Source organism: Cynara cardunculus (assembly GCF_001531365.2).
Source record: "Cynara cardunculus var. scolymus isolate 2C chromosome LG 12, CcrdV1, whole genome shotgun sequence".
Lineage (NCBI taxonomy): Eukaryota > Viridiplantae > Streptophyta > Magnoliopsida > Asterales > Asteraceae > Cynara > Cynara cardunculus.
In genome coordinates, this window is record NC_037539.1 from 37,829,158 (window position 1) to 37,842,402 (window position 13,245).

The 13,245-nt window shown below is 33.3% G+C and overlaps 2 protein-coding genes across 2 annotated transcripts; one reads left to right on the plus strand and one right to left on the minus strand.

The window, feature by feature from the left end:
- Positions 1-1,940: 1,940 nt before the first annotated feature.
- LOC112523896 (vesicle-associated protein 2-1-like) lies at positions 1,941-2,552 on the minus strand. The gene has a single exon (XM_025133567.1). The coding sequence runs from the start codon at positions 2,550-2,552 to the stop codon at positions 1,941-1,943; it is 612 nt and encodes a 203-aa protein (XP_024989335.1).
- A 3,030-nt stretch (positions 2,553-5,582) lies between these two features.
- Positions 5,583-6,197, plus strand: LOC112523897 (vesicle-associated protein 3-1-like). The gene has a single exon (XM_025133568.1). It carries the CDS (start codon positions 5,583-5,585, stop codon positions 6,195-6,197), a length of 615 nt encoding a protein of 204 aa, XP_024989336.1.
- Positions 6,198-13,245: the final 7,048 nt, after the last annotated feature.

Consider the following 13,245-nt stretch of genomic DNA (forward strand, 5'->3'; position numbering starts at 1 on the left):
ACATACATATAGGGTTGGATTCATGTGAGACCAAAGTGTTTTTGTGAGAACCATGAAACCATTTTTTGACACTTGAAACTTCACAACAAAACACTGTGAAGGTAAAAAAATTCGAACCTTCACAGCAAAAAGACTGTGAAGGTCAAATCTTGTATCTTTATTGTGAACACTTGAGTTTAGTCTATTGAATCCTATGTTTGAATCTTTTCAAGTTGTGTTAAATTGGTTCTCATATTTTGAACTGGTTTTTGAGTTTTGTGAAGTATATTGAAACTTGACCTCTAATGAAAGTCGTTCGAGTAATGGCATGTGCTTATTTTTCTTTGTTTTCATAATCACTCAATTAATGGGCACATTAGTTGGGAGGCCTTCCATGGCGGCTTTGTACTAATGGAGTCATCCAGGTAAACCCGACCCTGGGGACTAGGTTAACTCTATTGGCTCGAGGTCGGATGGATCGATCCTAGAATATTTACCCACAAAGCATTTGGCCGTGGTTAAATACTTATGGGACTCGGCTGTGTGTTCGCATGCCGTCCAATACTTCGCGTGGTTTGGCTACCCTACGAACACTCAAACAGGAATTGACAGTCTGACGGATTTTGTTTTGAAGATAAATTGTGAACTGTCTTGAGATTCTTGTATTTGAATGTTATTGTACATCACTTTTGAGTTAAATGGATTCCTAACCTAAATTTTCATAAATTTAGTTTAATTGAATTGTTAAGTATTTCGTTTTGTTATCAATGTTATCTATTGTTATTTTCAAATTCATATTATAATCCATTCACTGAGCCTTGTGCTCAACCTTGTTTCTTGATTTCTAACACAGCAAGTTCCAAGTGACACTGATAGGGACAGGACTTGAGATCGAGCATGCAACTTTTGGAGTTTTCAGACTCACCTTAAGATGTTAATGTTCTAAGTTTATAAACATTTTTTGAATGTAACATTTTGAGTTGTAAGTCATGCTTTGGAAGTTGGAATCTATGCTTGAAGTTTATTAGTCGCTCTGAATTAGTTGCGTCTTTATTTTAAGTCCCATTACTGACATCGCCATTTCGGACCACGTGGAGGGGGGGTATTACAAGCTGTCACACCAACCACAGAAAAGAAATGGAAAAAGATAGCACACATGGAATACATACAGTACAATAAACAAAGAAACACAATTAAGATCGACAGATCACAAAGACTCACGTAATTATTGATTCTAGAAAAGATATAGAAGAAGATAGCACAATGGAATGCATACAATACAATAAACAAAGAAACACCAATTAAGATCAACATATAACAAAAAATCATGTAATTGTTAATTGTACTGTTTTATTTTTCTTAATAGTTTAGCTTAAAGAACATCATGGAAAGAAACTACACACATCAAACCAAAATAAGTAAAGATAACTTGCTTGTTACAAAAAAATCACTTATATGTCATTTTCAATGACTATAATTCAGAGCTTTTTCACCGATGGACCGAGTTATTAGTGAAAACCAATACTGTCAGTAAATTCTATTGGTCAAACTTTCGTGCATTATAACTTCCCCAAAGGTTTACCCATGGCCTTCACACACAAAAATTTTCTTTGATGGTTCGTTGAAGGTATCTTGTACTGACGAATTATCGAGGGTGCATATCACTGATAGATTACAACTGGTGCATCCTAGTGTTTTTACCAAGTGTTTGAATATGAGACTCATAGTTGCAAAAAAAAAGAGTCAAAAGGATTTGAACGTACGACCTATTATACAATATGCAATAACACTACACTGGGTTGTAGCCTCGTTTTGTTTATTTTGAGGCACACTCATAATATTATAGTGTGCGCATTTTAAGGATCCTAATTTTTTCCAAATATCATGTAATTCATAGTAGCAGTATTTTATTTCTCTTCGAAGTTTAGCTTACAAAAGAAGATGGAAAGAAATTACACGCATCAAACCAATTTCACATTAAAACACTTTATAAGTACACTGGGACGCATTTTCTTACCCTTGTAATCGCATTCATTCTTGCGTTCTTTGAGTTTCGATATAGTTTCTTCAGCCTCCTTTAGCCTTAAATCCATGTCTTCCATCTTCAACTTCATCGATTTCATCTGTCGAGCTTCCGCCATCCTTAAATCTTGTTCTTCAGTTTTTGAATCCATCTCCTCCGACCTCGGGATAACATCAACGACTACTTTCAGATATTTTTTGTTTATATCTGGATTACACTTATGACAATGAAATATTGATGCGATATCTTTAATGTCAGTATCTTCAGGGACAAAGATTCTTTTGAAGTGTAACCTTTCCTTGGCAATCGTCTTTGGAAGAGGCGCTACGTCTTGTTTCTTTCTAATGACTTCTACATCACATGTGGATCCTGGTTTGATAATACCCTCTTTTTTTCGACAACAATAGAGCTCTGCGTGTGTCGAGTAGATCCTGTACGCGATATGATGACCAGAATTGTTCATCAGCTTTACGAAGCACGAGATCTTTGTCTTTGGTTCGAACATGAATCTGAGTTCTTCCGGTTGAATCTCTCCAAAATCTGCATCCATTGTTCTTCCCTTCGAGTAAAATCCACTTTGCCAATAGTTTATAAAGCCAAAGTTTCCACGAGATATTGTCAATGCTTGTGAAATTAACCAACACAAACGTAGTTTGTGTCATATATCAGTCATTTATTAAATATTTAAATATTTTTATTAAATAAAAATAAGATATAAAATATGATGATGATGATATCATCTTTTTAATCAAATAATTTTTTTTATAAATTATATATGTATAAAAAATTGTTATGAGTGCAAAAAGTAAACGATGCATTATGTTGACTAAATGTATGCACAAGTCATTCAGAATTTAAAATTAAATTTATTTTTATGGGTGTTACGGGTCGTTTATCAAATATTTAATCGAATAAGCACTTACCAAATCATATTATTATACCAGATGAATATGGTAAGGACCAAGAATTTTACTGGTAAGAGCGAGACAAAGACCAAGAGTCTTACCCGGTAAGTGAGGACGATGACTCTTACCACGATAAGCACTTACCGGAAAAATTGTTGTATACGATGTTGTTTTAATGGACTAAAATATTACCCGATAAGTAAAATAATAGTATTAAATTTACTGATAAACACTTACCGGATAAGTGTTTGATAAATTTTTTACCCTTTATTAATATAGAATATATCATATATAATTACTGTACTTCAATTTAATTCTATAAATAACTGATCATATGTGAGATTTAAATATGAAAATTATTCAATATTTTGAATTTAATCATATAATAACCATATGAGTTAATTACATAAATTGCCCGGCTGATTTGCATATGTGTAAATATAGTCCCTATAGTTCGTTTACTAAAAAACTTTTTTACTAAGAAGATACCAACGGATCACCCAGAAAATGTTTGAGTATCTGTCACTAATTTGAATTACCCACTAACTTTTATGACGAATCACTCTTTAGCGACCGATTTTCCAGAAAAGTCTGTAGGTAAAAATATTTAGTTTAGTAGTGTTTATAGGATTTTTTTTTGCCATTTTAACAAGTTTTCAGGACACTTTTAAAATAAAAATGTTGTGTTAAGTATTTAATACGACACTATTTGAAAAAATGTTCTATAAACAACAGTGTCCTGTAAAAAAATAGATTTATAGTTATGACACTTCTCGAAATAGTTAATAAAACACTTTTCTAAAAATTATTAAAACGTTAAAATTATATTATAAATCAATTGTAACACTTTTATAAATGACGTTTTTATAATTTAGTCTTATAATAAAATATTCTATTAGACGTTTTATAAACCCATTTCAATATGGCTTACACAATTCTTTTTGGATTTAGGGGCCGTTTATTAAACGCTTACCCGGTAAGTACTTACTGAGCAACTTTCCTCACCGAATGAACATGGCAAGGGGCAAGAATCTTACCCGTTAAAAGCGATGATAAAGATGGAGAGTCTTACCCGGTAAGTGAGGGTGATGACTCTTACCCAGGTAAACACTTATCAGGTAAATTGTTGCATAAATATGTTTTGATGTACTACAATTTTACGCAGTAAAATAAATCATAGTGTTGATTCTTAACGACAAACATTTACCAGGTAAGTATTTAGATAAACAGTCCCTTACCGATAATACCAACAAATTTGACTTTTGGCCTGGTCTTGTTTAAGTACTTTATTTATTCACGTTTTATTTTATTTTATTAAATATGAAAGGAATAATAAGTACGAAATCAAGGAATATTGAAGTACAAAAAATTCTCTTTTGTGTATGAAACCGAATGTTGAAATGGCATAACCCAGATATATATGATTGTGTTTCTTTTCAGAATGAATATTTATCATGAATAACATGTATACAGGATGAAGATGAAACTGTTGTTCATCATTTATCACATATTCATAATGAATATGAGGGTGTTATTTATTAGAATCAAACATATAGGACGAATTCATAATGAATATGAGGGTGTTATTTATTAGAATCAAACATTTATGATGAATATGTTACAACGTTCATGATGAATAATACATTCATATTTCTGATGTGTTACATCATCACATGTCATGTTGTGGACGGTTCTCGAGTACTTAATCAACTTTAGATTTCGAACCAAATCTGATCGTTTAAAACATGGTATTAACGATTGCAGTTGTGTTTTCACCAAAATTAACACAATTTCGTCACGATTTTCTATGGTTGTAGATGTTGGTGTTGACCTGGCCAAAAGTCAAATGTGTAGGCAAAGTCGTGTATTAAATATATTTATTAAATTAATGAATGACGAATTTAAATAAATATAAAGAAAATAATTATTAATTTGATAGTTATTCGATAATTGAATTTTCTATTAATGCAACACATTTACAACTTATGCTAACGGTTTGCAAAAATGTCAAGATTGGTCCCTCTTTCTGAAGGTCGATAAAAAGTCCAGTTTAAGAGGGGCGTTTATGTTCTTTTATTGAACCTTTTGTTTTTTACTCAATTAAAACCGATTTTTTGATTTGGTCTCTATCGCTTTTGATTGGGTCGATGACAAAAAAACGATAAAATAATGAAAGTATGTCTCATTAAATTGAATTTTTTAACGACCCTAAAGAGAGGGATCAAATTCAGCATTTTTGCAAACCATGATGACAATCTTGTAATTTTAAAACTAGAAAGACAAAAATGTTATTTGTAACAAACCACATGGACCAAAATTGTAGTTTACTCAATTTTAACATATCTGAACAAAAAAACTATTTTTATTCGAAAGTTATTAGGATTTTTTGGAGGTCATCGGTTCGAATCCTCTAAAGCTATTAGAGATTTTTCTGGTTGTTTTCCAAGATCTTTGGGATTAGTTGAGGTGCACACAAACTGACATATACTCACAGTTAACAACAAAAATATAGTTATATTTTAATTTCCTTTATTATTTTTATGGTTTTTATTTTATTATTTTAAATATTTGGTAAACATGTTGGCAACAATTAATTAACATTCCTTTGACAAAGTCTCGTTGAAAAAATAGCTTTATAAAGTATTTGTCAAGAGATTTACATTAAACCTGCAACGATGGATGCAGATTTTGGAGAGATTGAGCCAGAAGAACTTAAATTCTTGTTCAAACCAAAGGTACAGATCATGTGCATCGTAAAGCTGATCAATAAATCCAATCGTTATATCGCATATAAGGTCAAAACAACACGCCCAAAGCTCTATTGTGTAAGACCAAACATAGGCATCGTGAAGCCAGATTCAACATGTGAAGTACACGTCACAAGGCAAGCTCAAGCGATACTGCCTGTCTCTAGCGAGATTGAGAAGGAAAAATTCTTGTTTGAAAGAATGTTTGTTCCCGAAAGTATGGCCCTTGAGGAGGTCTCGTCGATATTCCTTTCTAAAGATGGTGATACAGATATCAACAAAAAGAAACTGAAGGTGGTTTTTGATGACACTCCGATGATGGAGGAGATGAAGTCAAAAAATGAAGAACGACATCTGATGTTAAAGAAGGTTGAGGAGACCATATTGTTGAGGTCAAAAATTAAAGAACTAGATTTGAGGCTAGTAGAGGCTGAGGAGACAATATCAAAGCTGAAGGAACAAAAGACTGATGATCGTGATTGTAGCAGTAGGAAAACACGTTCTCGTGTGTTTATTAAGTGTTTCAATGTGAGATTCGCTTGATGCATGTGATTTCATGTCGTATTGTTTTTAGATTGAACTTTTAAGAAAAAATATTACAGAATTATCAATAAACATAACACTGTTTTTTTTTTTTCTGATTTGCTGATGATTCTTGGTAATATATATATTGTAAGTTGTCTTGTAGTTGATGTTTGATGTTGGTGTTTTTCATTTTTATTTTGTTGATCATGTAATGTTCAAAGATCATGACATTTGGATTTGATATGTTTGGGTTCTACTCGATTAAAATTGTAAAAGATATTTTTTTATTAACTTGGATATCCAACCCGTTATGCGAGTCGACTAATCTCAGAGCAACCACCTGCTTTGCAGATAGCCCGGAGTCACCGCATTTGAACCTCCGTGGCTACAAGGGGATTTTTATTCCTCATTGGATTTGAACCTGTGACCTCCTGATACTTTTGACCTTTGTATTTTATATAATACATTCAGATATTTGTTGTACAAGTTATTTGCAAGGGCGGTCTAGGGCATCAACTTACAGATAGGGTCTCATACTAGACTTGACCAGGTGCTCCTGTTACTGGCCGAAAAAATATGAAAGGTCGTAGAACAGAACTTGAATACATGACCTTCAATATAGCCACAAAAAAACTTACCATTAAGTTATTTGTGTTTTTGAATAACATGTGTCCCCATTTTAATTATATCAGTTTCTTCATGATTCATCTTATTTTAAAAACTACTTCTTTTTCGTTTTATTTCATTACAACAGATAAATTTCTGAAATGGAATATCTATACTATATTATAAAACATTTGACAAAAACTCTTAAAAACCATTTTTTATCCACGAAGTACTTTTTATTGATGCATATTACTTAAAATTTAAGATTACAAGTAAATTGTGCATAAATACTACTTATTAAAGCTCCACATTTAAATTCGCGTAACTAACTGCAGATAAACATAATCAAATATTAGATAAATATCTCATTTTAAATATAAAAAATCTAAAATATAATTAGGATAATCATTAAGTTCTAACAGAATACTTTGTTATTATCTTTATAAAAAATTATACTATTAAACCAAAATTAAATTTCTTTGTTACTAAACTTAATTAAATTAAAATTAAAAAATTGAATTAAAGAAATTACACTAAAACACAAGAACTTTTAAAAAGATTAAATTGCTACTGATATCAATATATATTTTTTTTGAAAATTTTATGATATTTTTCAAATTTATATTTTATTCAAAAATAAAAACATTATCGTTTTCTCAAAACCACATAAACCGTATTATATCGACATAAAAAAAAGAATAAAACAAAATATTGAAATCAAGATGTGTCTCGATGTATTGCATGAATAGCCTTCTAGTAAAACTAAATAAAACTAATCACATTCAACAATAAATATTCCGTAAGAAATCTTGTTTTGAAAAATTTTGTGATCAGATTTGAAAAATTATTATTTTTGCTATGTATATAATTTCACAAATATTTCTATGCAAAAAATTAGTGAGTTATCTTTTGTTGTTAAATCTACTGCTAAAGAAATTATATGAATTTTTGCTACAAATTGACTTTTTTAAACCCGATTTAAGAACTGGTTTCACCATTGCTTGAGCACATTGAACGATCAAATTTTGTAACAAATTACCTCTAGAGTAAATTACACTTTTGGTCCTTGTGATTGGCAATCACTATTAAGTTTAGTCCCTACTATTAAGTAATTACAGTTTTAATCATTATGATTGTCGCTTTGTTTCGCTTTTGATCCTCATGACTAATGGTGATAACAAGGTATGTTGGCTCCACGAAATTTTAATATTTTTCTCATTGATTTATTTTTATATTAGAAAATTAAACAAAAATATTATTATATTACGTATATCTACCCCCCTTTTCTTGTCCACCCTTAAACCTCATTGACCACTATGGTTTTGTCGGTTTTGTCGCTTGCTCATCCCCTTCTTCGATTTTTGTAAAACTTCAGCCTGCTCTCTAGATCTAGTTTTTTGTTAGGTCATCGATATATTTGTTGATGACTCTTCGATTATTTCTCTAATACTTATTACTTGATAACTTTTAGTTCTTTTATTTGGGATAAACTTAATCAGTTCAGCAAATCGAAGACTGGCCAATGTCTCAAGAAGTGGATCGACCCGATGCGAATCAAGATATACTGTCTGACTTACGCACCAAGCTTTGTCTCCTACTAGCCGATATTCATTGCTCGAATAGTCATCTTGACTATGATACGTATGCAAGAACTTTTCTGACCAAATCTCACCAACATCGTCTTTGACAAAGACATTTTTGAAGCACCTGAAAAAACATGTTTGTCCTAATATGCTCTTGATGTGCTCTTCAAAAATGTCTAATAATTGTTCTAGTGACAAGTCCCTCTTTTAATTGTATAACGAAAAGGACTCTCCAAAGTTCTAAAGTCAAAGCTGAACATCTTATCCCCAAGTGACATGTGTCCCCATGCATTTAATTACATGGTGGTATGTAAGGTAGAGTTCTCCTCCCATGCAAGGTTACGATTACCAACAGTTCTCTATGTGAAAAAACAAAAATTGGCTACTATCTTAAAAGGCATAAAATCTCTGGTGATAGTTGAGTCCTTCTAAACTAAGGGGCCGTTTACCCAAATACTTACCTGGTAAGCGCTTACTGATATGAGTCAACACTATAATCTATTTTACCAGATAAAATTGTAGTATATTAAAACAGTATCGTATGCAACAATTTACCCGGGTAAGAGTTCTCACCATCACTTACTGGGTAAGACTCTCTATCCTTATCATCGCTCTTACTGGGTAAGATTTTTGGCCCTTTCCATATGCATCAGGTGAAGAAAGTTACCCGATCAACACTTACTGGATAAATGTTTAGTAAACGGCCCTTAAGTGAAAGATTGTTTAATTAGGACAGGTTTATCCTTTCCTTATTCTACTCAATCTTGTTATCTAAGTGTAATTCTTAATATTTATATGAATAAAAAATAAAATAAGTGAAATTTATGTAATTGTATTCACCCCTCCTTCTATTTACTTGTTAGGATTTCACCATCCACTTCGGGACTAACAAATTTTCTAATAGTCAAACAACATTTTCAATGCCCCTTTCCCCTTGTACACATGTCATTTTTTGATGACATTCCTCTTGCACATACCATAACTACCCTAATCCTCATTGACCCAGCTTTAAGAGAACTCCCTCCCCTACCCCTCCAACGACCATCCAACAGCGAAACCATCGTCTTCTGCATTAATGTATGTGTGAATACCTACAACACCTCCTCTTCCCCTCCGCCAACACTCATCGATCATTTCCATTTCTGTATGTGTGCATGTGTGTGAAAGGGGAAGGAGCATTGGAAATGGTATATATGCAAGGAGAAATAGGCGTCAAAATGTTGTTTGGTATTAAAAAAAACCCAATCTAAGGAGGAGACCGGAGTTGTAGAAGGGTTAGAGAAGGGAATGAGCAAGTGGTGGAATTGACGAAATCATAGTGGCTGACAAGGTCTATGGTTGGAAAAGAAAAGGGGTGGGGTGAGTATACGTAGTATAATAATATTTTTGTTTCATTTTCCAATATAAAATTAAATAAATGAAAAAATAGCAAAATCCTTTGGAGTTAACAGACCTTGTTAACACCATTAGCCAAAGAGACGAAAATTGAAACAAAGTGGTAACCATGGTGATCAAAAGAGTAATTAGTTTAAAGTAGGAACTAGAATTGGCAACCACATGACCTGTCTCAGTTGCTCCAAGACCTGCCTCAGTTGCTCCAACACCTGTGTCAATTGCTCCAAGATCGCTCTTTAAACGTCCATTGCTACTCCATAAGCTGCTCCTCTATTTGTTGACGTGTTGTACATTTATGTATTCAACACGTACAATTAGCATCAAGTAAATATAACGTAAGTTTGTAAAAGAATGGATGAATCAATATGCATACCTCATCAACAAATGTCCCCTGGTCAAAGGACCGCCCCATACTCGATCTGCAACCCGAAGAACCTGTTTCCAAGTTGTCCATGGCCCAATGAACATGTTTTTCATCGTCCCAATGATGAATTTACGATACTCACATCCTTTAACCTAAATGAGACTGATGTAGTACAACTAATATTAGTGAACATCCTCCTTATACCCCAAAAGGTGTTATTTGACTACAAACAACTAAAATATCGTATAGGTGGGCAAACTAAAAACTTTAAATCTCAATATTGAAAGAAATCTAAATCATTGAAGCTTATGACATCATATTCAACTAACAACTGAGGTCTGTAAACTGAATAACAATTGTTCACAAATAATCCTGTTCGATACCAGACTACTTATTACATTATAAAAAATAAGTATTACCTAAATAATCCATGAACTATGACATTCGAGATTCGTTGCTAGTTCCTATGTGAATTCCTCTACATACACACAATATGAATAAAGTGAAGCGAGTTCATAATAATACTTAGGGGCTGTTTGTTTTTAATAAAAAAACTCTTAATGTCCTCTTAAGTCTGAATCGGTCAGACATAAGAGGATTCAATGTGTTTGTTTTTTTTTTTCCAATTAAGAGCTTAAAAGCTCTTATTAGGTCTGAAAATTTAAGTGGTTGCGAAACCTCTTATTACCACTTATTTCAAATCGTCGTCTACCTACTCTGATCTCTTTGCGCTCGATTTCTCTAGATCAACTCTTCTGTCTCGATCTCTCATCTCTCAACTTTGTCAACTGTTGATCCATATCAACTCTCGATCTCTCATCTTCAAACTTCAGATTTCAGACGCAAAAAACAAACAGTCTGACTGATTCAGATTTCAGACTTCAGCACAACCTCTTAAAAATCAGAAGTGAATTCAGACTTCAGACTTCAGCATCTCTTAAAAAACAAACGCCACCTTATAAACATAACATTAAGCATAGCGATACTAAAAAACAGCATCTCTACATTTATTACGAACAATCAACTATAAAGTTATAATGATGGTGCAATTTGTGCATAAACTGCACCTACTGAACCACGATTCCTTGACGGTTCTGTCGGGTACCAACATTTAACATTATTGAGTCTTACACACACTAATAATCAATCACATACGAATATATAACATAAGCATAGCGATACTAAATTGTAATATGCTAAGCAATTTAAGTAATAAAAATGGAACAGATAAATTGCGTAAACCGAAACTAAACTAGTCATGTATCATCCCCTAGGGAAACGAGTCATGAAAACTCACCCAATTTTCTGAAAGTAGAGCTACTAGTATTTACTGAGAGATTTGAATGAACCGAACACCCAACAAATAATAACGGTTCCAAAGTTACAATACAATATTTATAAACTAACTCTACCATGAACGTTTCAACGAGTTCCTTTCCGATGTTTAGTATATGATTTACTCAAACCCTTTGAAATTAATTAATTAATTTATATACTTTAGAATATAACTTCAACTAATCTCTTAACATTGATACTATTACTAAATAATAATAATGATGCCTAATTAGGAAATATTGTCCCTCGGTTTCCTTCTTGATCTTGAACTTTAGAACATCATAAAAAATCATTTTTTTAATTAATCTAGATATCCAACCTGCTATCTAAGCTGATTAATCTTAAGACGACCACCCGCTTCAGGGTAGTCCGGAGTCACCGCGTTTGAACCTCCATGGCCATAATGAGATTTTTATTCTTCCTTGGATTCGAGCCTGTGATCTCCAGACACTTTTGACTTTTGGAGACCAAGCTCAAACCAATTGGACATCACCCTTATGGTTACAAAAATTATTTTATCACTAAGGGCACTTGACTTTGGGTTTGCAAGAATGAAATAAACAAAAAGTCACATAGAGTAAAGGGTTTTGGTTCACATATAAAAGATTCATGTGCATGGGTGGGCTCACGAGCATGCAAGACTAAGGGTTTGTTCGGTTTGTTTTGCATTAAGAGGGTGTTTTGGTTTATTTTAAGGAATGAAATTGGAATTTATAATGAAAATGAGATAGAATGGGAATGATTATATTGATATCATTGTATTATATTATCATGGATTCCCTTAAATCTATAGAAGAGGGAAGCAGAACTGTCGAAGAGGACACTCAAAATCAAATTCATATTTGTATTTGGAGGTGCTATGTTGGCGGTGGGGATATGGTTTCACAAAAGAAGACTGAAGTGGAAGAAGAGAACGAGAAAATGGTTTTTAAAGGAACGTGAATTTTTTTTAATCCCCCCCACATTGAGGAGAAATAATTTTTACCTAAATCTGTTATAATGGTTGATAATTCTCTGAAACCAAACACCATCTTTCTTTCCATTTCCATTCCTTGTTGGAACCAAGCATTATTAATGAGTATCATTTTTATTTCTTACCTTCTAATACCTCCAACCCAACACCCCCAAGGGGGTGTTTACTTTTGACTTAATCAGCTTAATGTTTGTTTTGGCTTATTCGCACATCCATATATGGACGTTTACTTGTGGCTTAATGATAAATATATGGGCTTATTCGCACAGTATGAAAGGGGTGTGTTGTTCCCGTTAAGCCAAAATATTGACAATTATACCCTCATCCCATGCCTCCCCCTTCAATCCCACCCCCTCTTTCATTTCATAACCCTAGATGAGAGATAGAGAGCAACGAATGGAGAGTGAGAGAGAAAGCTAGATCGATGCTAAAGAGGGAGAGTTTCCAACTTCAGGGGAGGTTTTCCTGTTCGACGGGAGGGAGTCTCATCGTCTTCTCCGACGATTTCAAGTCTGGTTCGAGTCTCACCGTCTTCCCCGGAGATTTCACGTATGGTTGGAGCCCATCGTCTTCTCCAACAGGTTGGAGGCCATCGTCTTCCCTAGAGATTTCATGCCTGGTTGGAGCCCATCGTCTTCTCCAACAGATTTTGGGAGCCCATCGTCTTCCCTGGAGATTTCATGTCTGGTTGGAGCAAATCGTCTTCTCCAACAGATTTTACCACTTTACTATTTTGATCCAACAGATTTTGGGAAATCATCATCTGGGTTCCATAAGATAGGCCCCCATCGAGCATCTTTTTTGATCGAA

Excerpts from the sequence above, each read along its gene's own strand:
- LOC112523897 (XM_025133568.1), top strand. The coding sequence starts at position 5,583 with ATGGATGCAGATTTTGGAGAGATTGAGCCAGAAGAACTTAAATTCTTG.
- LOC112523896 (XM_025133567.1), bottom strand. The coding sequence starts at position 2,552 with ATGGATGCAGATTTTGGAGAGATTCAACCGGAAGAACTCAGATTCATG.